This window comes from Cottoperca gobio, chromosome 12 (assembly GCF_900634415.1).
Source record: "Cottoperca gobio chromosome 12, fCotGob3.1, whole genome shotgun sequence".
Classification (NCBI taxonomy): Eukaryota; Metazoa; Chordata; class Actinopteri; order Perciformes; family Bovichtidae; genus Cottoperca; species Cottoperca gobio.
In genome coordinates this window covers 1,785,933-1,811,649 of record NC_041366.1, presented here as the reverse complement: position 1 = coordinate 1,811,649, position 25,717 = coordinate 1,785,933, and the positions used below count along the sequence as shown (strand labels likewise).

General features: G+C 40.5%; 3 protein-coding genes across 4 annotated transcripts; 1 reads left to right on the top strand and 2 right to left on the bottom strand.

Moving 5' to 3' along the window:
• Positions 1-1,990: 1,990 nt before the first annotated feature.
• On the bottom strand, positions 1,991-7,572 carry cdk9 (cyclin-dependent kinase 9 (CDC2-related kinase)). Its single transcript, XM_029445430.1, has 8 exons — positions 7,466-7,572; positions 7,219-7,332; positions 6,552-6,633; positions 5,005-5,095; positions 4,189-4,355; positions 3,823-3,994; positions 3,271-3,419; positions 1,991-3,181 (listed from the first exon to the last, which is right to left on the bottom strand). The coding sequence occupies exons 1-8, from the start codon at positions 7,504-7,506 to the stop codon at positions 2,816-2,818; spliced, it is 1,182 nt and encodes a 393-aa protein (XP_029301290.1). The 5' UTR covers positions 7,507-7,572; the 3' UTR covers positions 1,991-2,815.
• A 1,073-nt stretch (positions 7,573-8,645) lies between these two features.
• Positions 8,646-17,736, top strand: LOC115017000 (folylpolyglutamate synthase, mitochondrial-like). Its single transcript, XM_029445160.1, has 4 exons — positions 8,646-8,837; positions 16,986-17,114; positions 17,226-17,279; positions 17,594-17,736. Exons 1-4 carry the CDS (start codon positions 8,691-8,693, stop codon positions 17,660-17,662), a joined length of 399 nt encoding a protein of 132 aa, XP_029301020.1. The 5' UTR covers positions 8,646-8,690; the 3' UTR covers positions 17,663-17,736.
• Positions 17,737-18,693: 957 nt separating this feature from the next.
• On the bottom strand, positions 18,694-23,937 carry LOC115016950 (folylpolyglutamate synthase, mitochondrial-like). Of its 2 annotated transcripts, none has more exons than XM_029445089.1 (7): positions 23,838-23,937; positions 23,479-23,540; positions 22,487-22,589; positions 21,298-21,375; positions 21,026-21,173; positions 20,223-20,309; positions 18,694-18,889 (listed from the first exon to the last, which is right to left on the bottom strand). In XM_029445089.1, the coding sequence occupies exons 1-7, from the start codon at positions 23,895-23,897 to the stop codon at positions 18,864-18,866; spliced, it is 564 nt and encodes a 187-aa protein (XP_029300949.1). In that variant the 5' UTR covers positions 23,898-23,937; the 3' UTR covers positions 18,694-18,863. The 2 variants fall into 2 exon arrangements, with proteins under 2 accessions (XP_029300949.1, XP_029300950.1); XM_029445090.1 differs by having other exon boundaries at positions 20,223-20,306.
• Positions 23,938-25,717: the final 1,780 nt, after the last annotated feature.

The window sequence follows — 25,717 nt, the reverse complement described above, 5'->3', positions numbered from 1 at the left end:
GAAAGTCCATCTCCATAGCTTCTCCGAACTTCTCCCACACCCGCTGCTTTGCCTCTGCCACGGCAGAAGCTGCCGACCTTCGAGTCCGTCGGTACCCTGCAACTGTTTCCGGAGTCCTCCTGGATAACATAAACCGGAAGTACTCCTTCAGTTGGACGGCTTCCCTGACCACCGGAGTCCACCACGGTGTTCGAGGGTTACCGCCCCTTGAGATACCTAAGATCTTGAGACCATAGCTCAAGATCATTATATGCCCCTCTCTTCGCCCAAATGTCCAAAACATGCGGCCTCAGATTAGATGATATGATAACAAAATCGATCATTGACCTTTGGCCTAGCGTGCTCTGGTACCACGTAGACTTATGAGCATCCTTATGTTCGAACATGGTTTGTTATGACCATTCCATGACTAGCACAGAAGTCCAACAACAAACGACCGTTCAGGTTCAGATCAGGTAGGCCGTTCCTCCCAATCACGCCTCTTCAGGTGTCTCCATCGTTTCCCACGTGTGCGTTGAAGTCTCTCAGCAAGACTACGGAGTCCCCTGCAGGGCTACATTCAGGGTCTCCAAGAAGGCTGAATACTCCGACCTGCTGTTTTGGGCTTAGGCACATGCGTTTGATGAAAATGATTGAGATACAAGTCCAATAAATAAAATTAGGTGCATCAAACAGGGAAGACAATCTAAAGTCCAACTAACAAAGGGATGGGAGGGTCTAAAACCTGAATCACAAAGTGGAGCGAAACAATATGACATCTGCTTGTATGTCTGTGCACTTATCAAAGTGCTCTAGAAGTTATATTTTTGAAGATATTTAACCCTAAAAATGGCTTTTTGTCTATTTCTATTTCTAGGGGGCAAAGATTTGCAAAATGACTACAAAGAGAAACTACAAAATCAGAATTGTTCCTTTATAGGAGAAATTTTGCATGTCTGTGCTCAGGCGCCCACGGTCTCACATTCCGCCCAGGGCTGGGGACATCAGGGACAGTCAATAGTTCCCTTCATTATCAATAGCCTGTATTTTTTAAGTTTGTGATGTCACTCGAGATGCGCAGCGCAGTTTCACACATGCCATTTTTTTCTATATTTGCTTCATTGCTAAATGTCAGGGGTAGCGGAGCAACCAATGACAATCTTTAACAGATCTTAACAGATTATGGGTAATGAGTGCAACCATTAGCGATGATTTACTTACTTTACTGCCAATCATCCAAGATCCAGGAAATATGGTAAAAAGTGCAGCATTATGATCAACAGGTTCCTCCTTAAACCTCAGAAGGTTCTTGATGCAAGCACATGTGGAGGTTGTACATGAACAGTTACAGTTGTAACCTCCAGAAATCACGTTAGTTCTTAAATGAGGAACCTATTATTTATTTTTTTATAGTTGCTTTTCTATCCCAGAGGGAAATTACATGAACGTGCTGTATTAATGCTAGAGTAATATCTTTTGTTAATGGCAAGCACACCAAATATGTACATTCACTATTTATGATAGTAATATGATACTGCCACCTGCTGGAGGAAATGTATCAACGCATGATAAATAAATTCTTCCTCACATTTTCTTTACATGGCTGTAATACAGTGGTGTTGAAAAGTCTGGATATGCAATTACAATTGAAAAAGGTACATGTGTAAGATTTTTTTTAATTCTTAACAGTAATAGTAAGCATCATGCCTACAGTGTTGTGTAATTGTTACATGGGGTGGCTAACCAAGTTAACTAACCAAACGATAAAGTCTTACAGGTTGGTTCATTTTTATTTTGCACTTGCTCATGAGTTTTGGCATTCAACCTCCACCAGTGAAGTATTCAGTCTATACTTTTATGAAAAAGTAAATTAAAGTAAAAATATGCAAGTATCATCAGAAATACATATATATTTTAAGTATCAAAAGTAAAAGTACTTACTATGAGAGTGGATCCATTTAGTGTTACAAGAAAAAAAAGAAAAAAAAAGAAAAAAAGAAAAGAGGATGAATTACAGTATTTGCAACATTTTAATGTTGTAGCTAGTCAGGGTGGAGAAAATGTTTTAGCTTCTTAAATGATAAACATTCTACATCTCAGAATTCTACCTTTTCCTAACAGCACCAACTCTAAAACAACCTTTGGTGAGTCGTGTTGCTTCTACCTTAAGTTTCTCAACTGAGACAAAGCCCAGGCTGCTGTTACACTTCATGTTTCTTTGAAACAAATATACAGGCACACCAGCTAACATAAGGGTACATTGTTTGTGTTTGAGTAATAATAATTTTATTTTGAGTATGTCACTATTGATCATGTGTTGAGAAGTGGGTGGTATCTTTGTAATGGTTTGAATAGAAGTTTCTCACTGTCTTAATATAAATAAAATCCTCAAAATACTGCAAAGCCTTTAAAAGAGACAGCCATTTTTCTTACAATGATAATCATATGAAAATGTAAAAAACTAACAGAGGCCTTGTTTAATTAAGGCGACCAAGCCAACACACCCAAGCCGAGCCTACAGAGTTGAACATCAGTCTTCATTATAACCTGGAAAATAAGCATAAAGTTGGAATATAATAACATGGCTGGCAAAGGGCTCTGCATAACTTTGAATATTACAGTCCTGCAGACCCAAACAACCTGCATCCTCTGCCATCAGCTGACAGAGCAGTGATCATACAAAAACTGTAGAGATCTCCAGGTAATGTCGGCCAAACTTAAAACCAAAAAAGGAATGTGTAGCTTTCCCCAACATTAGGCCGGTTGTAAAGGTGTCATTTGTGACTAAATAAAAAGTCCAACCAGGCAAACTACTTTCCATGAACTTCTTCAAGCACTAAAAGACTCGATCAAACTCAGTCTGACTGGTGGTGGCTGGGTTTCTGTTCTGATTGGGCTGCTGCTGCGGCATGTGGCCTCTCCGTCTGGGTGGGGCCAGATATTCAAACATGGAGGTGTTGTGGGTGGAGAGCATGTTCTTCAGGTCCGACGGCATGGGGTCGGACCAAAAGAAGTCGTGGTTGAGCGCGTCGTCACTGTCTATGCGCTGTGCCGGGTCCAGTACCAACAGTTTATCTATCAGGTCCAGAGCATACGGGTCTTTGACATAGGCTTTGAGGCGATCCTTTACTTTCCGCTTTTGGCCTTTAGGCAGCTCCATTTTCTGGTAAAGCTCGTACTTCTTATCCACACCAGGCCACACCTGAGAAGAGAAAATGGTTTGTAATCCAGTTGAGAAAGAAAACAATTATGTCACCAAGTAACTTCTGTCTAAACTGATGTTCCAGTTACCTCAGCAGTGATTGAGCCACAGAGCTGGCTGATGAGTGTGAGCTGATGCTGCTCAGTGTTTCCTTGCATTATGGGACTTCTGGTCCACATCTCTGCCATGATGCAGCCTGCTCCCCACAGGTCAATAGGGGGGCCATAGTCTCGCTCACCTATAAAAAAAAAAAAACAATCAATAATATATTGTTTGTTATTTCATGCAATGCTTTTGTCTTTTTTTGATTTTTATCATTCGTGAAACACTTTGTAAAGTCAGCATCGTGCTATAAATCCTAACCGAATGCCTTTCCGACAATTGATGACAATGATTGAGATACAATATCTCTGCCAGTGATGGTTTGCTTTACAGGTGCATGTGTGATAAATATTAACAAATTGACACAGTAGGCACTATAAATAGCTGCAGCAGTATGTAATGGCTTTACACAACGCTAATCTGGTACTGTTGCAAGACCCAAACGGTACAAATCAGTTGCACTGCATGCATTTAATTAGACAAACAAGTGCATATGCATATTTCTATGCATCGTCTTGACTTTTATAGTCTTCTCTTACCTAGCAGCAGCTCTGGAGGTCTGTACCAGAGAGTTACCACTCTGTTGGTGTAACGGTTCCCCTGGCTGTTTTTAGCTAGGCTGAAGGCTCTAGCCAAACCAAAGTCAGCCAGCTTCAGCACACCGTCTCTGGTGATTAGCACGTTGGCTGCCTTCATATCTCTGTGAAGGATCTGATCCAAGAGAAGGAAATATTTTGACCACAAGACATAACATTGAGTCACAAAAAAAAAATGGAGGTGCTTTTCTTGAGTTTAAACAATAAGATCAATAATATTTTTTATTAATCTACCTTATTGTATTACAATCAGAAAATAAACATGATCTTTAATATTTGTCAAGAGTCATCTTCATTATTATGCCTCACCTTGTTTCTGTGGATGTAGTACAATCCATTGAGCAGCATCTGCATGACTTTCTTGATCTCTGCCAGGGTGAACTTTACATTGGCATTGCTCAACAGCCCGGCCAGGTCATGTTCACAGAAGTCAAACACCAGGTAGATGCTGCCTTTGTATCTATTGAACTGAGTAGCTTCAGGAACAATGATAGGGGGAGAAGCAGAAAGAGTGAAAAAAAAAAATGTACCAACAAACTTTTACACAACATATGCTTCCTGCTTCAGTAATTGAAGTAAGACTTATTTTTGCTACTTCTTAAGGCCAATTCATCATTTATTTGTCCGTTATGGTCCTTGTGACGCAAATTTCATTATCCACCATGTCCGCGTGCAGCCCAAAATTTGAGGCACACTCTCGTTTATTTCCACACTCCAGCCAGTGGTATATGCACCTCTAGCTGGTTTGCAAAGAAGAAGTAGAAGAAGATTTTTGAAGAGAGGTTGTATGAGGAGATTTGCCGTTACGGCCATTACCCACATGAATATAATTTGTCTTTAAAGATTTCAATGCCATTTGGCTGTTCTATATCCTTTTTTTAGAGTGGGAAATGCACATGCATGAAACACCAGCGGACACAAACCCGCAATTATTAGTAATATGAATGAATCCGTGTCCACATCTGCATGACTGCAGCAGTCTGCAGACACGCACTGCGGAAAGTATGTATGTGCCTTTACATAGTAGGACAAACGAGTGACCTAAAAGTAAAACCACACAAACCTAGATTAAGTCAGAAATGGATTGTTACTGCACATTTATAGACTGGAGATTTTGTCACCAACCTTTGGTTCTGCAGATCTCAATCAGATTGACCACATTCTCATGTTTGAGCAGCTGCAGGATCTTAATCTCTCTCAGAGCTGTGATTGGGAACTGAAAAAAAAGCAGCCAGAGGAAACTTCTATGATAAATGTGTAGAAACACTGATGCACTAATATGAATTCAAAATGTTGTCAATACTTAGGGTGCTGTCACATGTGACCAGTTTGGTTTGGTTCAAACAAACTCTTGTGAAAAGTCAGTGTGAACACGAACCGGCCCACAACTAAAATGCAACAATGTTTATTTTTTTCCCCACTTGGTCCGGACCAAATAATTCAAACTACCAGTGTGAAAGCGGCCTTAGATTTCTGCAGCCAGAGCAGAGCAAAGACAAGCAGCACACTGCACACAGGATGTTTACAGCAGGTTTTAATCCACAGCCATTCAAAAAAGTGAATGCCAGCGAGCTAAGCTTTTTTTCTTCTCTTTTTAAAATAGCATTTTAATTTCAAAATACAGTATATAACATTCAAAAGAAGCAAAAGTAAGGGTGCCACGACGTCCCATGGTCAATTAAGGACAACATGGCTAATAGTTAATGCCAAAACCTTTTGTCTGAGGTTATGCCCACAGTGTCAGACTCTGAAAACTCCTGATCTAGGGCATAACCAATAAATATGGATTAGCACAATCCAGTTTTTAAATGGCAAACTACTCTCAATAGCAATCCCATTCTCTCTTTTTTTTACTCAACACAGATTTTTTTCAAATCGCAGCCTGCAAAACTACACTATACACTACTCCTTGACAAAGATGTTGCAGATGTTCCTCTGTTTGGTTGCAGATAAAAGGATTCAACGAGTCTCCTGTATACACAGAAGTTTCATGCGTGTCGCTATAGCAAACAGCTGATAACTACAACGAGGAGGTACTATTCGCAGTGGAAACTCGGCTTAAAGGGAATCAAGTCAAATAGAGAAGAGCCATGGAAACACAGCTTTAGGTGGAGCAGTTCAAGAAACGGCTTTAAAAAAGGATTATTCAAGTTTACTACAACTTCTTATTTATAAAGTTCTGGCCTTCGTTTCTATCAGTTATGACTGGGAAAGAAACATAGTCAGATGATAATACAGGTTGCAAACAATTCAACCATTTAAATACTGTGGGTCAAAGTTAAAAAAGGAAGTCTGTAAAAAGTGATTATGTTTGCAAGACACAGGTAGCTTAATCATTTTACAGCTCACCTTTCTTTCAGATACATTTGGCTAACCTCATGGTTTGTTTAAGACCGCTAATGTTTCTTGCCCCATCTTAGTATTGTTAGTGACTCCCCAGCAATTAATAATAATACTATTACAATAATAAAAATAAATACAAAAATAAGACCCAACTTTTAATAAAACCAGAATGATTCTTTATTGTGCTTTTTCTGTCATATAGAAAAAACACTAGGGCCTGAGTACAAAATCAACAGTTACAACAGTGCAACACATGTGTCCCAATTGTATTGACATTGAGCATATAAAAGGCTGTACAATGAATAATTAGACCATGTAGGTTCTCTTACCCCTTCTTTCTCATTTTCCATCAAAACTTTCTTCAGTGCAACCTTCTTCCCAGTTTGTCTGTGCTTTGCTTTGAACACCTCCCTGTGAAGTGAATATTAAAAGAAAAGAGATGGCTAACTAAATTCAACACTTTAGCTTTGCTAACAACTTCATGTTGAACACTCAAAGAAAGCAAACTAAGTTGTTACCATTAACAACGTTGGCAAAGTATTTCGAGCTAAACATGTAATGCTCATTTCCACTTGGATCTTTATTATATAAATACTTGATTTTCACTTACAACATAGAGGACAAATGTCCTCTGTGCTCATATGGTTATTTGGGAACTTATACAGTGTATCAACTAGACTACAACGTCCATTACTTAACATACAATCCACTGGGGCAGCACCTACAGTCTGTCTGTCTGAAACTAGGTTCTGTGACTTCTTAGGGTACATTTTCAAATAAGTCTGCTGATCATGTAACAGAGGTCCTAAAAATGACTTTGAGATGCTGCCCACCGGGAGAAAAACACAATTGTCCAAGTTTAACGTTAACTAACGTGACAACCTTATATTCCATATGACTGAAGTTAGCTTTTAGCACAGCTAACATTAGCCACACAAACAAACAAAACGCATTCAGACATACGCTCACACGGTAAAATGTTTGTGAATTACTCACCCAAAGGTTCCTTGTCCTATTTTTGCCATTTTTTCATATTTGGAGAACTCGTCACAAAAAGGAAATTCAACTCCATCGTAGTATTTCGACATTATGGCGGCCTCCCGGTCGGGCCTGAAGAGACATTTCATTTCATATTAGGACATTAATGATAACAAGAGCTACATATAACGTGTCCACAAGGTAATTTAAATAAATTAAAATACAAATATGTTACAAATTAAATTGTAAATAGCTATATTCTTACTTTTCAGCCACGCCGGCGTTGCTTGTTTTGTCTCGCTGCATCCCTGTTCCGTACTGCGACCCAGCTACATATGCTGCGTTTAAGTAAACTCAGTCTCCTAGGTTTCAGCGGTGTCAAGAATTGTTTCATTAATTCATCATAATAATACAAAAAATAAATATATAGACATACATACATTTCATTCATGTTGTTTACACATAATGTAATTCAATAACACATTAAATAAATGAAATATTATTTCTGGCCAATAGATTTTGTTAAAACTGATTATCAAGTCAGTACTTGAAGGCAGCAAAATGGGTTAGTGGAATGAACTGGAAGTGAAACCTGGCGACCCGGAGAAGAAATACCGCATGCAAAATGTGCATATCATAATGTGCAATCATGTATTCAATAGATTCAAATGTATAGGCACTACTTATTTTGTTGTAAATGTGTCATGTGGCAGTGTTGGCAAACGTTTGTTCCAAAAATAAAAAAGTTGGCAAATTATATATATATATATATATATATATATATATATATATATATATATATATATATATATATATATATATATATATATATGATTATCCTCAGTGGCAGTACAAGAATTAACAAGAGAAATTAAGGACCATTTAGTAGCATTTAAGTAGTTTAGTTGATATAGTTTATGGATATTACTGTAGCTGTGGATATAACAAGCATGTAAAGCATATGTCACATTCATAATTATTCAAAGCAAGTTAAACGTCCCCCTAATTTATTATGACATGACATTTTTGTTATTTTCCATGCTCAGTAAAAGGAAATGTTAACATTGGCTATGTACATACATTTATACAATGTTTTAGACTATATTCAATATGTAGGCAATATGATAATAGAGTCAGTGAGTTGTTTAGTTAGTCAGTTAGTTAGTCAGTTAGTTAGTTAGTTAGTTAGTTAGTTAGTTAGTTAGTTAGTTAGTTAGTTAGTTAATTATTGTTTCATGCTCATGCAATTGCCTAGTCCACATGGACTTATCAGACACCAAACTACAAAGTAGGTACACCGTTATATCAAAGGTTTAATCAAATAAAAAGAGTAAGAGTAAGAAATATAATCAATCATCTTATCTTATAAATGTTTTTTTGTTTTTACACTGGCTTGTAAAAAGAGGGGGCGTGTCGTGTCGTCAATTGCTTGGATGAAAGGAACCTCCCATATTTGGCTGCAGCTTCCGTTGACAGTTCAACGTCCCACGATGGTGTGCGTGTGGAGCGTGTGGCAGCGGGGCTCCGTGTTTGCCGCGCGACTCGGAAAGAAGGACTGGGCGTGCAGTTTGGCGGGCCTTTCAGTCAGGTACTACAGCACCAAGACGGCACCTCAGATACCAGGCATGGAGTACCAGGTATGCTGTGTTACAGTCTCTACTTCATATATTTGCACCGGCTGCTATCGAGCTAGCTAGCCACCAGCTCTAGTTTGCCAACGTTGTAACAACTCTGAGTGACTGCACAGTTTAGAGATGGATAGAAAAATGGCTGATAGAAACAAATGAGAATAAATAAACGTTAGCTGGCGTTTTTGAGCTGCGTGACGAGCTAGCAAATGGGCTGTTGGTTGCTGAGTGACTGTGCTATGAGAAGGTACAGTGTGGACAGAGCTGTCGGCACACTGTCAGTTGTTGCTTTGCAGTGACGGTACAACACGAACTGACCGAAGTTCAGCCAGTGTACTAGTACCACGTGGTCTAAACCTCTGCTGCCATATGAAAGTCTGACCAGTTTCATTTGACTTGTAAACTTAAGTGTTTACCTTTTTTTTCTTATGTAGGTTGTATTATTTTCCCCAACTCATCATAACTTATACTATATAAACCTGGACCTATCAAAACATTCTCAAGAAAGACAGACTGACTTTTCGCAGTTTAATAGACTATATACTTTGTGTGTGTGTGTGTGTGTGTGTGTGTTTGTTTGCCTTGTACAGCTTTGTTCTTGCTGTATGTCTATTTATTTGTGTGTACATTAAGAGCAACACAAAAACAATGTGAAATCCCTTCTATGTGCGCACACACTTGGCAAATAACTCCTTAATATGTTGCGCTCACAGAACATCTGCAAAACTTCCTAAAAGAAACTCTATAATTAAAGGAGGAAAAATGGAAGAAACCTCAGGGAGAGCAACTGAGGAGGGATCCCTCTCCCAGGACGGACAGACGTGCAATAGATGTCGTGTGTACAGGATAAACAACATAGTACAAATACAACATTTGACAGAAATTATATTGTGTTGAAAAAGAGAAAGTATGTATGAATCCAGGAAAATGTCAAAAAGGCTTCCCGGTGTCCAGCAGGACCAGGGCAGCAGGCGCAGCCAAGATTCCTGATCCTGACGTAAACTTTATCAGTGGCAACCTGCCACATGAGAGACACAGAAACCCCGGATGATGAGTTGGTAACATACATTTACATAAATGCATACAGGTAGGGAGGGAAGGAGAGCAGGGAGGTGTCCCCCGGCAGTCTAAGCCTATAGCAGCATAACTAGGGGCTGATCCAAGGCAAACCTGAGCCAGCCCTAACTATAAGCTTTATCAAAAAGGAAAGTCTTTAGCCTGCTCTTAAATGTGGAGAGGGTGTCTGCCTCCCGAACACAAACTGGAAGCTGGTTCCACTGGAGAGGAGCTTGATAGCTGAAGGCTCTGGCTCCCATTGTACTCTTGGAGACTCTAGGAACCACAAGTAACCCTGCAGTCTGGGAGCGCAATGCTCTAGTTGGTTTATAAGGTACTATGAGATCTTTAAGATATGCTGGAGCCTGACCATTAATTGCTTTGTAAGTCAGGAGAAGGATTTTGAATTCTGTTCTGTATTTTACTGGGAGCCAGTGCAGTGCAGCTAATAGAGGAGTAATATGATCCCGTTTCCTTGTTCTTGTCAAAACACGTGCCGCTGCATTTTGGATCGACTGAAGAGTCTTAAGCAACTTTTTGGGACAACCTGATAACAATGAGTTGCAGTAATCCAGCCTTGAAGTAACAAATGCATGGACTAGTTTTTCTGCATCATTTTGAGACAGGATGTGTCTTATTTTTGCAATGTTACATAAAGGAAAGAAGGCAGTCCTTGAGATTTGTTTTATGTGGGAGTTAAAAGACAGATCCTGATCAAAGATGACGCCAAGATTCCTTACGGTGGTGCTGGAGGCCAAATTAATACCATCCAGAGCTTCTATGTCATTAGAAAATGTATTTCGGAGGCGTTTAGGGCCAAGTATAATAACTTCAATGTTGTCTGTGTTTAACATCAAAAAGTTGCTAGACATCCAAGTTTTTATGTCCTTAAGGCATGCTTGAAGTTTAGCCAATTGATTGGTTTCGTCTGGTTTAATTGATAGATATAATTGGGTATCATCCGCATAACAATGAAAGTTTATAGAGTGGTTCCTTATAATATTGCCCAAAGGAAGCATATATAAGGTGAATAGAATCGGTCCAAGTACAGAACCCTGCGGATCTCCAAGACTGACTTTAGCTCTCATGGAGGATTTATTGTTAACACATACAAATTGAAATTGCTCAGATAAATAGGACTTGAACCAGCTTAGTGTGGTTCCTTTTATGCCAACACAATGTAAAAAATCACACAACTGTTTTGCGACTGCTTTCTCAAGGATCTTAGCGAGAAAGGGAAGGTTAGATATCGGCCTATAGTTGGCTAAAACCTCTGGATCAAGACTAGGCTTTTTAAGAAGTGGTTTTATTACAGCTACTTTAAAGGATTGTGGTACGTAGCCAGATAATAGAGACAAGGTTGATCATATTTAATAACGAGGTGTTAATTAAGGATAAAACTTCTTTAAACAGTTTAGTTGGAATCGGGTTTAAAAGACAGGTTGATGGCTTAGACCAGGGGTCACTAACTGGCGGACCGCGGTACGAGTCCGGACCCAGACACCGACGCCGACCTATCCGGACCCGGACCTATAATCAATAAATTATTGAGGGATTTTCAATTTTGACGGGGCGCTTCTATTTTAACCGGCGCTGCTTTTCTCGTATTTACGGCACGGGTTTAGTGTTGTGGAAGTTTTCCTGCTTTACTCTGGAGAGATGTATATAAAGTCAAATAAATGGTGATAGAGACAGAGTTGTCTCTCTGCATTTATTTGAGATCTCAAAGGCTCCAGTTCTACAGAATACAACATAGTCTGTAGGAGGGCACAGATTGAATGAGGATACACAGACCACTATACACTATATATAACACACTATACACACTTGTTTCCTTGACTTTTTAGTGACTGAGTGATAAACACAGCAGGGGACAAACTGCTGATGACCTATAGAACAATAAAACATCAGTCAATAGGTGATTGATCAGCACATCTGTTATTCACTGTAAACAAGTAATAAACCAAAAATGATCTCTCTGTTAGATTAGTTCCTTTTGATGTTTGTAAGGTCATTCCCTCCAATCTGATGAACCCAGTCTTGGGAAACTCAATCCTTTAATCTTTGGGTATATATGCATAGACACTTGTTTCTTGGAGCAACATAGTATCCTGACCGTCTCCTTGATAACAGATATGTAAACACTAAAAACAAATGGCACACCCAAGATTATTTCTCAGAGTTAATCAGTATGTAAATCTAATGAGAGGACCATCTGTGTCCTGTTTTACAATGCCTCCCCAATTATACCTTCGAAAGGCAGTTGACCCTGGCTTGATAAGGGAACTTGTAAAGTTGTGCAAAGACATGAAAAGAGAAATGGGAAGATCATCACTTGTAACATTATTAGAACATTATTTAAACAGTAGACATTTAAATTGCTATTACATTAGCAGTTCAGGAAACTCACAGATCAATTGCATTCGAGTTAAGCCATCCCACGTGATGCTACGCAGCCAATCAAATCTGTGCATTCCAGGTGGCAAACATTGCGACTCTGAATACAGACAGATGAGAGGCGAGTGACAGACGGAAAGACGAGTTAGCGATACAGGGAGAGAAGACTGAGAAAGGGAGAGAAACACTGACAAAGAGACGAGTGAGCGGCAGACAGGGAGAGAAAAATAACTACTCATGGCGCTCTCCACGAAGAGAAAAGTCAACAGAGCTTTTAACCCAGAATGGACAGACTCATTCATGTTCCTCCTTCCAACTGGGAGCACAACACCAGTGTCTCATATGCTCAGAGACCGTGGTGCTCATTAGAAGTGGTGATGTGAAACGCCACTATGAGACAAAGCACAATGTTTTTGACCAAACATACCCACTCAAGTCTGAATTGAGGTCACAGAAGAAAGCACTCAGCCCAATATGATTTTGATTTGTGACAAAATAAAGCAAACAGGCCACCTGTCAGCATCATCAGCCACAGAGAACAGTTTAACCCAGGATGTGCTAGTCTGGGTTAAACTGTTCAATTGTTAAGATGTGTTGAGACTGATTTATTCTAATATTGGTTGAGAGTTAAATCAAGATGTGAAACGGTTAAAGAAAAAGGGAAACTCAAGCTGCTGCTACACTTTATTTTATTTTTCTAAAATTAAGCACTTTATTTTAAGAAGCACAAAAACTATTTTAGTTATTTTTTGTTTTTAAATGAAGCCCAAGAACAACATTATACATATCTACAGTATTATCTATCTATCTATCTATCTAAAGTGACAATAAATATTGTCGAAATGTTTTAAAATTGTACTTTCTTTATTAGATTTGATGTTGATACAGCTACTAGGCTACTTCAATATATATCACACTAATTCATAACGCAAGTTAGACATTATGATGCTCCGGACCTTTGCTCGTGGAAATTTTCTCTAACTGGACCTTTTGGAAATTTAGTTGAATAGCCCTGGCTTAGACGATGAGATTGTTGAAGTTAATTGGTTAAGGGATGCTCACCGTGCGACGGGGGGTGGGGAATGAGGTCCGTGCGGCGGGGGTGGATTATGTGTGCGTGCGTGGCGCGGTTTCTCTTTAGTTCTCTCAGCGCGGTTTCTCTTTAGCTCTCCCCTCTCCTTTCTTCTGCTCTGTAGGTGTGTGTGCGTCAGGTGCGAAGCCCCGCCCTTCGCAAAACGGAGCGAAGTAGACAGTACAAACTGAAACGTGCACATAAATTAGATCAATAGCATAAGTGTTTAGTTTATTTAATAAAAGAGCACCTGTCAATGTGAAAAGTGAGTTGTGAATATAATTTTTTTTATTATATATATTTTGAGCAACAAAAAAAAAAACACCTTGAATTTCAGTCGGGGCTCCGTTGGCAGGGTGCAGCGCCCCGCCAAGACAATGGTAGGGGAAACACTTAAGGTTGATTGGAGTAAAACAGTCTAGATATATTTCAGGAGTTACATCCATCCATCCATCGTCTACCGCTTATCCGGGATCGGGTCACGGGGGCAGCAGCTCCAGTAAGGAACCCCAATCTTCCCTTCTCCGGGCCACATCCTCCAGCTCCGACTGGGGGATCCTGAGGCGTTCCCAGGCCAGTGAGGAGATATAATCTCTCCACCGAGTCCTGGGTCTTCCCCGGGGTCTCCTCCCAGCTGGACGTGCCTGGAACACCTCCCTAGGGAGGCGCCCAGGTGGCATCCTTACTAGATGCCCGAACCACCTCAACTGGCTCCTTTCAACGTAAAGGAGCAGCGGCTCTACTCCGAGTCTCTCACGGATGGCTGAGCTTCTCACCCTATCTCTAAGGGAGACGCCAGCCACCCATCTGAGAAAACCCATTTCGGCCGCTTGTACCCGTGATCTCGTTCTTTCGGTCATGACCCAGCCTTCATGACCATAGGTGAGGGTAGGAACGAAGATCGACCGGTATATTGAGAGCTTTGCCTTCTGGCTCAGTTCTCTTTTCGTCACAACGGTGCGGTAAAGTGACTGTAATACCGCCCCCGCTGCTACGATTCTCCGGCCAATCTCTCGCTCCATTGTCCCCTCACTCGCGAACAAGACCCCGAGGTACTTGAACTCCTTCACTTGGGGTAATGGCTCATTCCCTACCCGGAGTAGGCAATCCACCGGTTTCCTGCTGAGAGCCATGGCCTCAGATTTGGAGGTGCTGATCCTCATCCCAACCGCTTCACACTCGGTTGCGAACCGATCCAGTGACTGTTGAAGGTCACAGACCGATGATGCCATAAGGACCACATCATCTGCAAAGAGCAGCGATGAGTTCCTCAGGTCACCGAACTGCAACCCCTCTCCTCCACGACTACGCCTCGATAACCTATCCATGAAAATCACGAACAGGATTGGTGATAAAGCGCAGCCCTAGCGGAGGCCAACATTCACGGGAAACGAGTCCGACTTACTGCCGAGTATCCGGACACAACTCTCGCTTTGGGCGTACAGGGATTGGATGGCCCTCAAAAGTGACCCCCTCACCCCATACTCCCACAGCACCTCCCACAGTATCACCCGGGGGACCCAGTCATACGCCTTCTCCAGATCCACAAAACACATGTAGACCGGATGGGCGTACTCCCAGGCCCCCTCCAGGATCCTTGCAAGAGTAAAGAGTTGGTCTGTTGTTCCACGACCAGGACGGAATCCGCATTGTTCCTCTTCAATCAGAGGTTCGACTACCGGCCGAACCCTCCTTTCCAGTACCTTGGAGTAGACTTTACCAGGGAGGCTGAGAAGTGTGATACCCCTGTAGTTGGCACACACTCTCTGGTCCCCCTTTTTAAATAGGGGAACCACCACCCCGGTCTGCCAACCCCTAGGCACCGTCCCAGACTTCCACGCAATGTTGACCGAAAGTCCTTCTCCATAGCTTCTCCGAACTTCTCCCACACCCGCTGCTTTGCCTCTGACACGGCAGAAGCTGCCGCCCTTCTAGTCCTTCGATACCCTGCAACTGTTTCCGGAGTCCTCCCGGATAACATAACCCGGAAGGACTCCTTCTTCAGTCGGACGGCTTCCCTGACCACCGGGGTCCACCACGGTGTTCGAGGGTTACCGCCCCTTGAGGCACCTAAGACCTTGAGACCACAGCTCATCACCGCAGCTTCAGCAATAGAGGTTTTGAACATCGCCCACTCAGGTTCAATGCCCCCAACCTCCACAGGGATGGCTGAAAAGCTCCGCCGGAGGTGTGAGTTAAAGATCCCCAGGACAGGGGCTTCCTCCAGACGTTCCCAGTTCACCCGCACTACCCGTTTGGGTTTACCAGGTCTGTCCAGAGTCTTCCCCCACCCCTTGATCCAACTCACCACCAGATGGTGATCAGTCGACAGCTCCGCCCCTCTCTTCACCCGAGTGTCCAAAACATGCGGCCTCAGGTCAGATGATACGATTACGAAATCGATCATTAACCTTTGGCCTAGGGTGCTCTGGTACCACGTGCACGTATGAGCATCCTTATGTTCGAACATGGTGTTTGTTATGGCCATTCCATGGCTAGCACAGAAGTCCAACAACAAACGACCGTTCAGGTTTAGATCAGGTAGGCCCTTCCTCCCAATCACGCCTCTCCAGGTGTCTCCATCGTTTCCCACGTGTGCGGTGAAGTCTCCCAGCAAGACTACGGAGTCCCCTACTGGAGCCCCCTGCAGGGCTCCATTCAGGGTCTCCAAGAAGGCCGAATACTCAGAACTGCGGTTTGGGGCATAGGCACAAACAAGTCAGAGTTTTCCCCCCCATAACCCGAAGGCGTAGGGAGGCGACCCTCTCGTCCACCGGGATAAACTCCAACGTAGTGGCGCTCAGCCGGGGGCTAGTGAGTATCCCCGGCCCGACGCCTCACACCTTGGGCAACTCCGGAGAAGAATAGAGTCCAACCCCTACCCAGGAGTACGGTTCCAGAGCCAAGACTGTGCGTGGAGGTAAGCCCCACCAGATCCAACTGGTAGCGATCCACCTCCCGCACTAGTTCCGGCTCCTTCCCCCACAGAGAGGTGACGTTCCACGTCCCCAGAGCCAGCCTCTGCTGCCCAGGTCTGGTCCGTCGAGGTCCCTGACCATCACTGCCACCCATGTGACAGCGCACCCGACCCCAGCGGTTTTTCCCATGAGTGGTGGGACCACAGGATGGATGGATGGGAGGCACCACGTAGCTTCTTCGGGCTGTGCCCGACCGGGCTCCGTGGCAAACCCGGCCACCAGGCGCTCGCTGTCGGGCCCTCCCTCTGGGCCTGGCTCCAGACGGGGGCCCCGGGCTTCCTCCGGGCAGGGTCTCTCCTTTCCTTTCCCTTTCTTTCATGAAGTCTTTTGAACCATTCTTAGTCTGGCCCCTCACCTGAGACCAATTTGCCTTGGGAGACCCTACCAGGAGCACTAGGCTCCAGACAACACAGCTCTCAGGTTCATAGGGACAGGAGTTACAGATGTTTTTTAAATTCCGGAGGTTGAAGTTAAGTCGTTACCAATTGAGGGCAGGAGGAGATTAATTTTGTCTCTAATAATTACAATTTTATCGTTAAAGAAGCTCATGAAGTCGTCACTACTGAGAGATATGTCCAGTGCTGTGTAGATCATGGAGGTTTGTTTTTCAGCGTCCTGTGGTTCTAAATATTTCACTCTTGGCTTGTGCTGCAGGATGCCATTTGCACTCTGAACACATTACAGACCAATGCCAGTGCTCTGGAACAGGTCCGACAAGAGCGGAGTCACCCTCAGCTGCAGCTCCAAGCCATGAGAGGCTTCCTGGAGCGAGCTGGCCTCACAGTGAGTCACTTATCATTTCAAATACTACACACACAGTGACAACATCAAGGATTATAAAGAATGTTATTTATTTTATTTTATCTAACGAGTGTGTTTGTGTGTGTTTCTAAGGTGGAGGAACTAGATCATCTCAATATCATTCATGTGACAGGAACAAAGGGCAAGGTGAGCTAACTAGACACACAAACTACTTGTGTGTGTTGTATGTTGCATTTTAAAAGCCCATTCAGTAATTATTTGGGTCACAAACACATTTATTTGCATATAGAACTGAAAGATCTGAATAATAGATATACTGTATAAGGATCTAGCTAACCCTTTTATTATTTAGACTACAAACTTTTCCTTTAATATTGAACTCTAAGCTCACATTATGCAAGCTTAAACAGGTCATGCAAACATGTTTTCAAACATGCATTCATTCTCTATATTTCATCCTTTGCAAGGGAGGCCTCTAAGTGTTTGTGTTTATCTTTCAGGGCTCAACATGTGCGTTCACTGAGCAGATTTTGAGAAGTCATGGCTTCCGCACAGGATTTTACAGGTAAAACTGCAGTGTATGAATAAACTTTACACTATTTGATACGGAGGAATGCTTTTTGTTTTAAACCAGAGATGGTGTAGAGCAGGGGTGTCAAACATAAGGCCCTCCTCCGGGCCGGATTGGACCCTGTGGCGGGCCTGTGGGATGACTTTGCAAACTGTAAAATGTTGTTTTGATCATAAAGTAAAATACTATATTGTTCAGTTCCAGACACCTGTGACTAAATGTTTTGTGCCTTTTGTAGATACACTGATCTGTAAGTTGTAATGCACATGTGTAAATGACAAACATTTACATAATAGGCATAATATTGTTGAAATTGCAGTTTCTTTTCTTAAGAAATTTCAGGTTGTTCATAATATTTTGTAAAAAGATAGTCCATTAAATGTGAACATTTTCAGACTTGTGCTTTTTTGCACTAAAACAAAAGAAAACATTTGGAGTTGTGGTTATTTATAGGTTATTATGCTCTGATTTTACTGGTCCGGCCCACTTGAGATCAAATTGGGCTGTATGTGGCCCCTGAACTAAAATGAGTTTGACACCCCTGAGAACGGTAATACTCTATACTATAGAGTATTACCGTTTTCAACACAATAACTGATCAATCATCAGACAACATTTTTCAACTGCTTGAACTCAACAACCCATAAGTTAAGATTTTGTCATTGGCTATGTTCCATCATGCCAGCGGGCTTCTTGTTAAATAGTGGCAAAGGTTAAAAGAAAACAGTCGATGCAGGTGGATTCAGCCATTAAATGTCAAACATAAATCGGAAACATTGTGTTCCCTTGTAAGTGCTACATACAGAAATGAGAGAATATCAAGCAACACTTTATCGCTCAGCAAAATAAGAATACAATTCTAAAGACAACACAAAGTTGCCTGAACACTGGTCAGAATCAGAATTTTGTTTATTGCCAAGTAAATTTACACATACAAGGACTTTGCCTCGCTCTTTTTTTCCAATGTAGACGCGTGCAAATGCTATCTGGCTCTGTACCGGCTTTTGCCATGAACCCTTCCATGCCCACTTTCAGGAACGATGGGAATTACAATATTTCTTCACTGAAAATCGAGGCACTTATGTTTGCCTTAATTGTCAAGAGACGGTTGCCTTGTTTAAGGAATTAAACGTAAAGAGACACTACCAGACAAAACATGCCATACTGAAAAAGTGAAGCAACTCCAAACTGCTCTGGCATCACAACAGCGATTCTTCACACGGGCCTGCGAGTCAAAAGAAAACGTCACCAAAGCAAGCTATGAAGTGGCCATGTTAATAGCTAAACATGGCAAACCTTTTACAAAGGGTACGTTTATCAAAGACTGTGTTGTGAAAATGGTGGAGAACATTTGCCCCGAGAAGAAGCAAGACTTTCTTAATGTTTGTCTGGCTCGTAAACACTGGCACGGAGAATTGAGGACATATCGTCAGATATTCAGAGACAATTGGGGGACCGGGGAGTAACTTCATTATTTTTCATTAGCCTGCGATGAAAGCACAGATGCATCTGACACTGCACAGCTACTGATTCCTTCCAGGCCACTCTGTGTCTGCCAGTCCTGAGAACAAACACACACAACATTACCTCCAGCGCCATGGCTCTCTGACATTTGAAGAGTTGTACTGTGTATTAGAAACAGAACATGACATGTGTACATACTTTAAATGTGAATCTAAGAACAGCCACAGCTGATAACCATTTTATGGAGGTGGATGTATTTCTAGTCAACTAATGTTATTATTATTATTATTATTATTATTATTATAACTAATGGTTATTTGCTTGCACAGCTGCTTTGTTGCAGTAAGAGTTATGTTTGCAGAAGACCAAATGTGCTTCATTGACTGTTCAGTCCCAATTCAATTTTAATTGTTACATGTCAACATGTACCTCTCTGGGAACCATCGCCTTACCGTGGTGGAGAGGTTTGTGTTTCCCTATGAACCTGAGAGCTGTGTTGTCTGGAACCTGGTGCTCCTGGTAGGGTTTCCAAAGGCAAATTGGTCTCAGGCGAGGGTCCAGACTAAGAATGGTTCCACACGACCTCATGAAACAGAGGCAAATAGAGGGGGGGCTGTCTAGGTTGACACGCCTCGTCAACATTGCGTGGAAGTGCCCTGGGGGGTGGCAGACCAGGGTAGTGGTTCCCCTATTCAAAAAGCGGGACCAGAGAGTGTGTGCCAACTACAGAGGTATCACACTTCGAAGCCTCCTTGGTAAAGTCTACTCCAAGGTTCCGGAAAGAAGGGTTTGGCCGATAGTTAAACCTCGGATTGAAGAGGAACAATGCAGATTTCGTACTGGCCGTGGAACAACGGACCAACTCTTCACTCTCGCACTCTATGCCCAACTATATCCCCCAGTTGGAGCTGGCGGATCTGGCTCGGAAAAGGAAAGTTTGGGGTTCTACTGGAGCTGCTGCCTCCGTGACCCGAACCCGGATAAGCAGTAGACGATGGATGGATAGATGTCAACATGTTGAATTAGCACAGTCAGAGATCCAAAACACAGCAAAGAGATGATCCAACTGTGATTGATTGTTCTTCAGGACTCACCTTTGACTATGATCGGGCTGGGCTTGAAGGCAGTCATCTGAAGGACACCTGTGTTGTCAACACTTGTGAAGGGAAAGCTTTTATCTGCTGAGCAAAGACAGGTTGTGGTGAAAACGAAGATAGACATGGAATACACAGCATTGCTGCTTTTTTATGTTTTTTCCACCCATTCAGACGTAGGTGTCAGTTATGACTTTATTCTGACATGACTGCACATTTACAGAAAGAGCCACAATGCTCACACCATATTTAGCACCTCTTAAAATGTGGTTGTACAGGGGTTCTTTTAATCTTAAAACAATTGTTATATTAATTAGCCAAGATGGCTAAATTGCATATTTACAGAAATGTCTTTTAATGCTTGTCCCTGTAACTTTATAGATAAATAATCTTTACAGGCTGATCTGCTTTGATCCCGACAACTTAAAATTGGCTCCTTAACAATGTTAAGTCATTTATTAAACTATTTTTATTGTCTCTAAACCAAAGAGAATTGGGCAACACATTTAGTAGAGTGTTCCTAAGAAGGTGGAAAGACATGCATTTAGTCTCATAATATTTAACCTGTGCTGCTGTAGTCTTTATGTAAAAAGTGGCCAGATCATCGTTGGGACATTTACATGAAAGGGGCTCTGGTGTTTTTTTAAAGACATGAGACCAACATGTTAAATTGTTGTCAAATGTGTGTGAGGGCTGGAGGTAGCCAAACTAAATAGATTTGATCTGTCCCAATGAGAGGCAGCTTTTCTTATGTTCTTATGAATGGGCATACAGTTTAAATGTTAGTAGACCTCCCATCCCACCTGGTAGACATCTTCTCTGAAGCCAAGTGTGACTTAGCTGGAGGGCCAGGGAGGCGTTAGAGTGCTGGTGCTGCCCTGCCAGGCCCAGACAAAAAGGTCCGCAATCTTTCTGGTAGTCGTCCAGCTCTGGACACACCCACAGAGGACACTACAACAAAAGGTTAGACCGTCTTACATACAACTGAGCAGATGGAGGACAGTCTTCAACATTAACGTTTATTAAAACTTTATTTACCCTGACTGAAATCGATGCATTAGTCTGACTCACTTACGCTCATCTCTTTAGCTCTGCTCCTCAACTTAACCATTGCATCTTCTGGCTGTTTGACTGTGAAGGCAGGAACCCCTGGCTGTAAACACATGCACATGATTAACAGCCAGTACGCTGAAAGAGCAGCAGAGAAATACTGTACAACAATAAGTCATTTTATTTGCAAGAGCTCAATGTTTCTTCTCCATGTCTGAATTCAACTCAGCTATTAAAGGGATAGTTTGTATGTTTTGAAGTGGGGTTGTATGAGGTACTTATCCATAGTCAGTGTATTACATACAGTAGTAGTGGTCTGCCCCCCCCCCCCCAGCTTGGAGAAACAGACAGGAGTTAGCGCACAGAAGCAAAGCAATGTGCTGCTGAAGTCGGGGGCAGCATCAAAACTTTAAAAAAACCTAAAAATATAAATCAATATCAGTTTAAGTGTACGAGATATTAAGAATATTTTCACCGCTTTACCTTGCAGTGTGACAGCTATAGAATCTATGTTTCCAACTTAAGCCGTTTTCTATGCTCTCACAGAAGCCACCAGACTCCATTGAAACACACAGTATTTTTACCTTGCAGAACACAGGGGTTGTTGGATTTGATTTTGTTTTAGGTAGCGTACGTAGACTGTTGATGACTGACTGATGTTTGACAAACGCTGATTATTGACAAGTACCACATACAACCCCCCTTCAACACATATGAACTTTCTCTTTAAGTTTATTCTTGAACTTCAAAATAGTAGTTTGACAAAAAATAGCTTAACCCAAGTTCTACTTAATGCTTTTTCCATCACCTCCAAACATCCCACGGTCCTCATAAGTGGAGGAGTTTTCATGGAGATGTTTGATCTGGCCAGCTTGGCTTTACTCAAAACCTTGGCTCCATCAAAGTCAACTCAAAAACAAAATTGAACATAGGGTGGTGATAGCCTAGTGGTACACCTTCCAAACCAGAAGGTTGTGAGATCAATACCAGGGCTGCCACCATTGTGCCCCTGAGCAAGGTACTTAACCCTGAGTTAGTTCACTGTAAGTCGCTCTGGATAAGAGCATCTGCTAAATGACCTGTAATAACATAATGTCCATCTCCATGACAAGGGAGCAAAACTCCATCTGCTGATTAAGACGGTAAGATGAAGTTGAGAGCACAAATAAATCTATTTAGTCATTAGACATTAATGATGTGTACAGCCAACTCACCTTGAAGATGCCTCCTTTATGCCAGGCGATCTTTTCAATGGTGTCTCCAAGAATCTGAGTGTGGTCTATACCCAGAGAGGAGATGCCACACACCCACGGCTTCCTGAGGACACAGAGAAGAAAAGTCATTGGTGAAATTTGATTACATAACTGATAAAGTTGTAAACAAAACTTTATAATAATAATACATTTTATTTGTAAAGCGCCTTTCATGGCTAAAAGCAATCCCAAGGTGCTACAGAGTAGAAGACAACAATAACATCCGATCCCCCATAGTGCGGAGCTTGGTCCTGGAGGGGCGGAGCAAGGTTTTGTTTGTGGAGCGGAGGTTGCGTGTGGAGGTTTGTGGTGAGAGTAGTTCCTTGAGGTAGGGAGGGGCATGTCCATGGATGCACTGATGGGTGAGGCAGGAGATTTTGACAGGAAGCCAGTGGAGCAAGTGGAGAATGGGTGTGATGTGATTATTTTTCCGCACCCTCATCAGGAACCTAGCAGCGCTGTTCTGGATGTATTGGAGCTTCTGAAGTCTCCTGCTTGGAGTCTCGATGAGGAGAGCGTTGCAGTAGTCCAACCTTGATGAGACAAAGGTGTGGATGAGTTTTCAGCATCTGACAGGGAGAGTGTGGGACAGAGTTTTCCAATGTTCCTGAGGCGGTAGAAGGAGGTCTTGCACAGATGTTTACACCCAGGTTGGTAACTGATGGTGATAGGGGTATGTCTTGTCCAGAAAAAGTGATGTGGCTTATGAGAGAAGACTGGACCTGGTGTGCCAACTAAAATAGCTTCCGTTTTGGAGCCATTTAGTTGAAGGAAGTTTTCTTTCATCCAATCTTTTATCTCCTCAAGGCAGCTAAGCCAAAGTATACTTCAAAGTCATTTTAAATACTAACTGGCAAGGTCCTCAGTATTATTTTATAACTGGCCTTTGAAAATGGATGTGCAAAATGTGTGATTTTGTGGCACCAGGCAGTACCCTGAATTGTGAGTCTTACCTTATAATGTTGGTGCAGTCATATGTGCCACCAATCCCAACTTCAATTACAGCTAAATCCACCTGAATGAAGAACAGAGTTGTTTAGATTCCAGGCAAGTTAGTAGTTTACATAATAAAACGTTTTGCCGTGCTCGTGGGTTTAAGGATGGTTATGTCAGTCAATCAGTCTGTCCATCAAACACACTGATCCAGAGCAAGACATGTCAGTGTCAGGAAAGGTTACACAGAGTTCACACCTTTTGAGATGTTGCACACAGGTGCAAAGTAAAAAGCAAAAAGAAAAGTTTTCTTCAGGTCAGAAAACAGTGAAAACTTAACAAGTATTTCACTTCCCATTTACTGGCTGCAGAAGCGTACCTTCTCCTGAAGAAACACATGGAAGGCCAAGATGGTGAAGAATCGGAAGTGTGTCAGCATCGTCCCTCCATGCGCATCCTGAAGAGGTCAAAGAGAGGGTAGAATGACTGCGTCACCTCGTTTGCAAAGTTTCTATGCAATCATCACATCCATTAATCAACTTATTAGTTAGAATTTCTATTTTTTTCTAGCTTCAGGCAGACATCTGCATCTTTGATTTGTAAACTGAGAATTTTGTCCGTATTTCAACAGGATGCAAATTTGTAAAATGTGTTTATGAAGTCTTTTACAAGATTGAAAGTGTACCTACTAATTAAAAATATACACAGACAGAGCTTCGTTTTCTTTTTTTAAAAGGTGCAAAATAGAAGTCTTGCTTTTCCTAAGTACTATGATTGTGAATTCATAAATTTTATGTTGTCCTGTCTAAATTGAATTTTTTATTTAGTTCCGTGTAAGATATGACCGTGAAGATACTCCGAGTGAGAAAAATATTCTTAATAACACCACAAATTCAGGATCCAAATCAAATAAGAGTTTTAATCTATATTCTTGCAAGAAGGAACTGAGTTTATACAAACAAAGGATGATCAAACTCACACACAGGTTGTAATGCTGTCGTCTTGCTCAGTGACTGTCCCCTCTGCGATTATTTATATATATATATATATATATGTATATGTATGTATATGTATATATATATATATATGTATATATGTATGTATATATATATATAGTATGTATATATATATATATATGTATGTATAGATATATATATATGTATGTATTATATCTATATAGTATGTTATGAATATGTATGTTATTATTATATATGTATGTATGTATGATATATCTATATATATGTATGATATATATATATATATATATATATACTATACTATGTATATATATGTATGTATGTAGTATATATATGATATATATATGTATGTATATGTATATATATTCTATATATATATATACTATGTATATATATATATATATATGTATATGTATCTATGTATATATATGATATATATATATATATATATACATATATATATATATATATATAATATATATATATTATATACATATGTATATATGTATGTATATATGTAATAGATGTATTGCTATATATATTATTTGTAATATGTATGTATGTATATACTGTATATATATATATATATTATATATATATATATAATATGTATATATGTATGTATATGTATGTATATATATATATATATCATATAATATATATATATACTATAATATATATATTATATATATATATGTATGTATGTATGTATGTATTATGTATCGTATGTATATATATATATATATCTATATATATATCTATATATATAATATATATATATATATATATATATGTATGTATGTATGTATGTATGTATTGTATGTATGTATATATATATATATATATATATATATATGATATATGTATGTATTATATATATATATACACACATATTATTACATATATATGTATGTGTATATATAATATTATAATAGATGGTATAATATATATTATATATATATATGTGTATATATATATATATATTATATATGTAGTAGTATATATATATGTATGTATATATATATGATGTATATATATATATATATATATATGTATATATATATATATATGTATAAATATATATATATGTATGTATATATATATATATGTATGTATATATATATATTATATAGAGGTATATCTCTATGTATATTATATATATGTATAATATGTATTTATTATATATGTATATATATATATAGATATATATATAATATATATATATAGATATATATAATATAGATTATATGTATAGATATACAGATGTATTATGTATATGTAT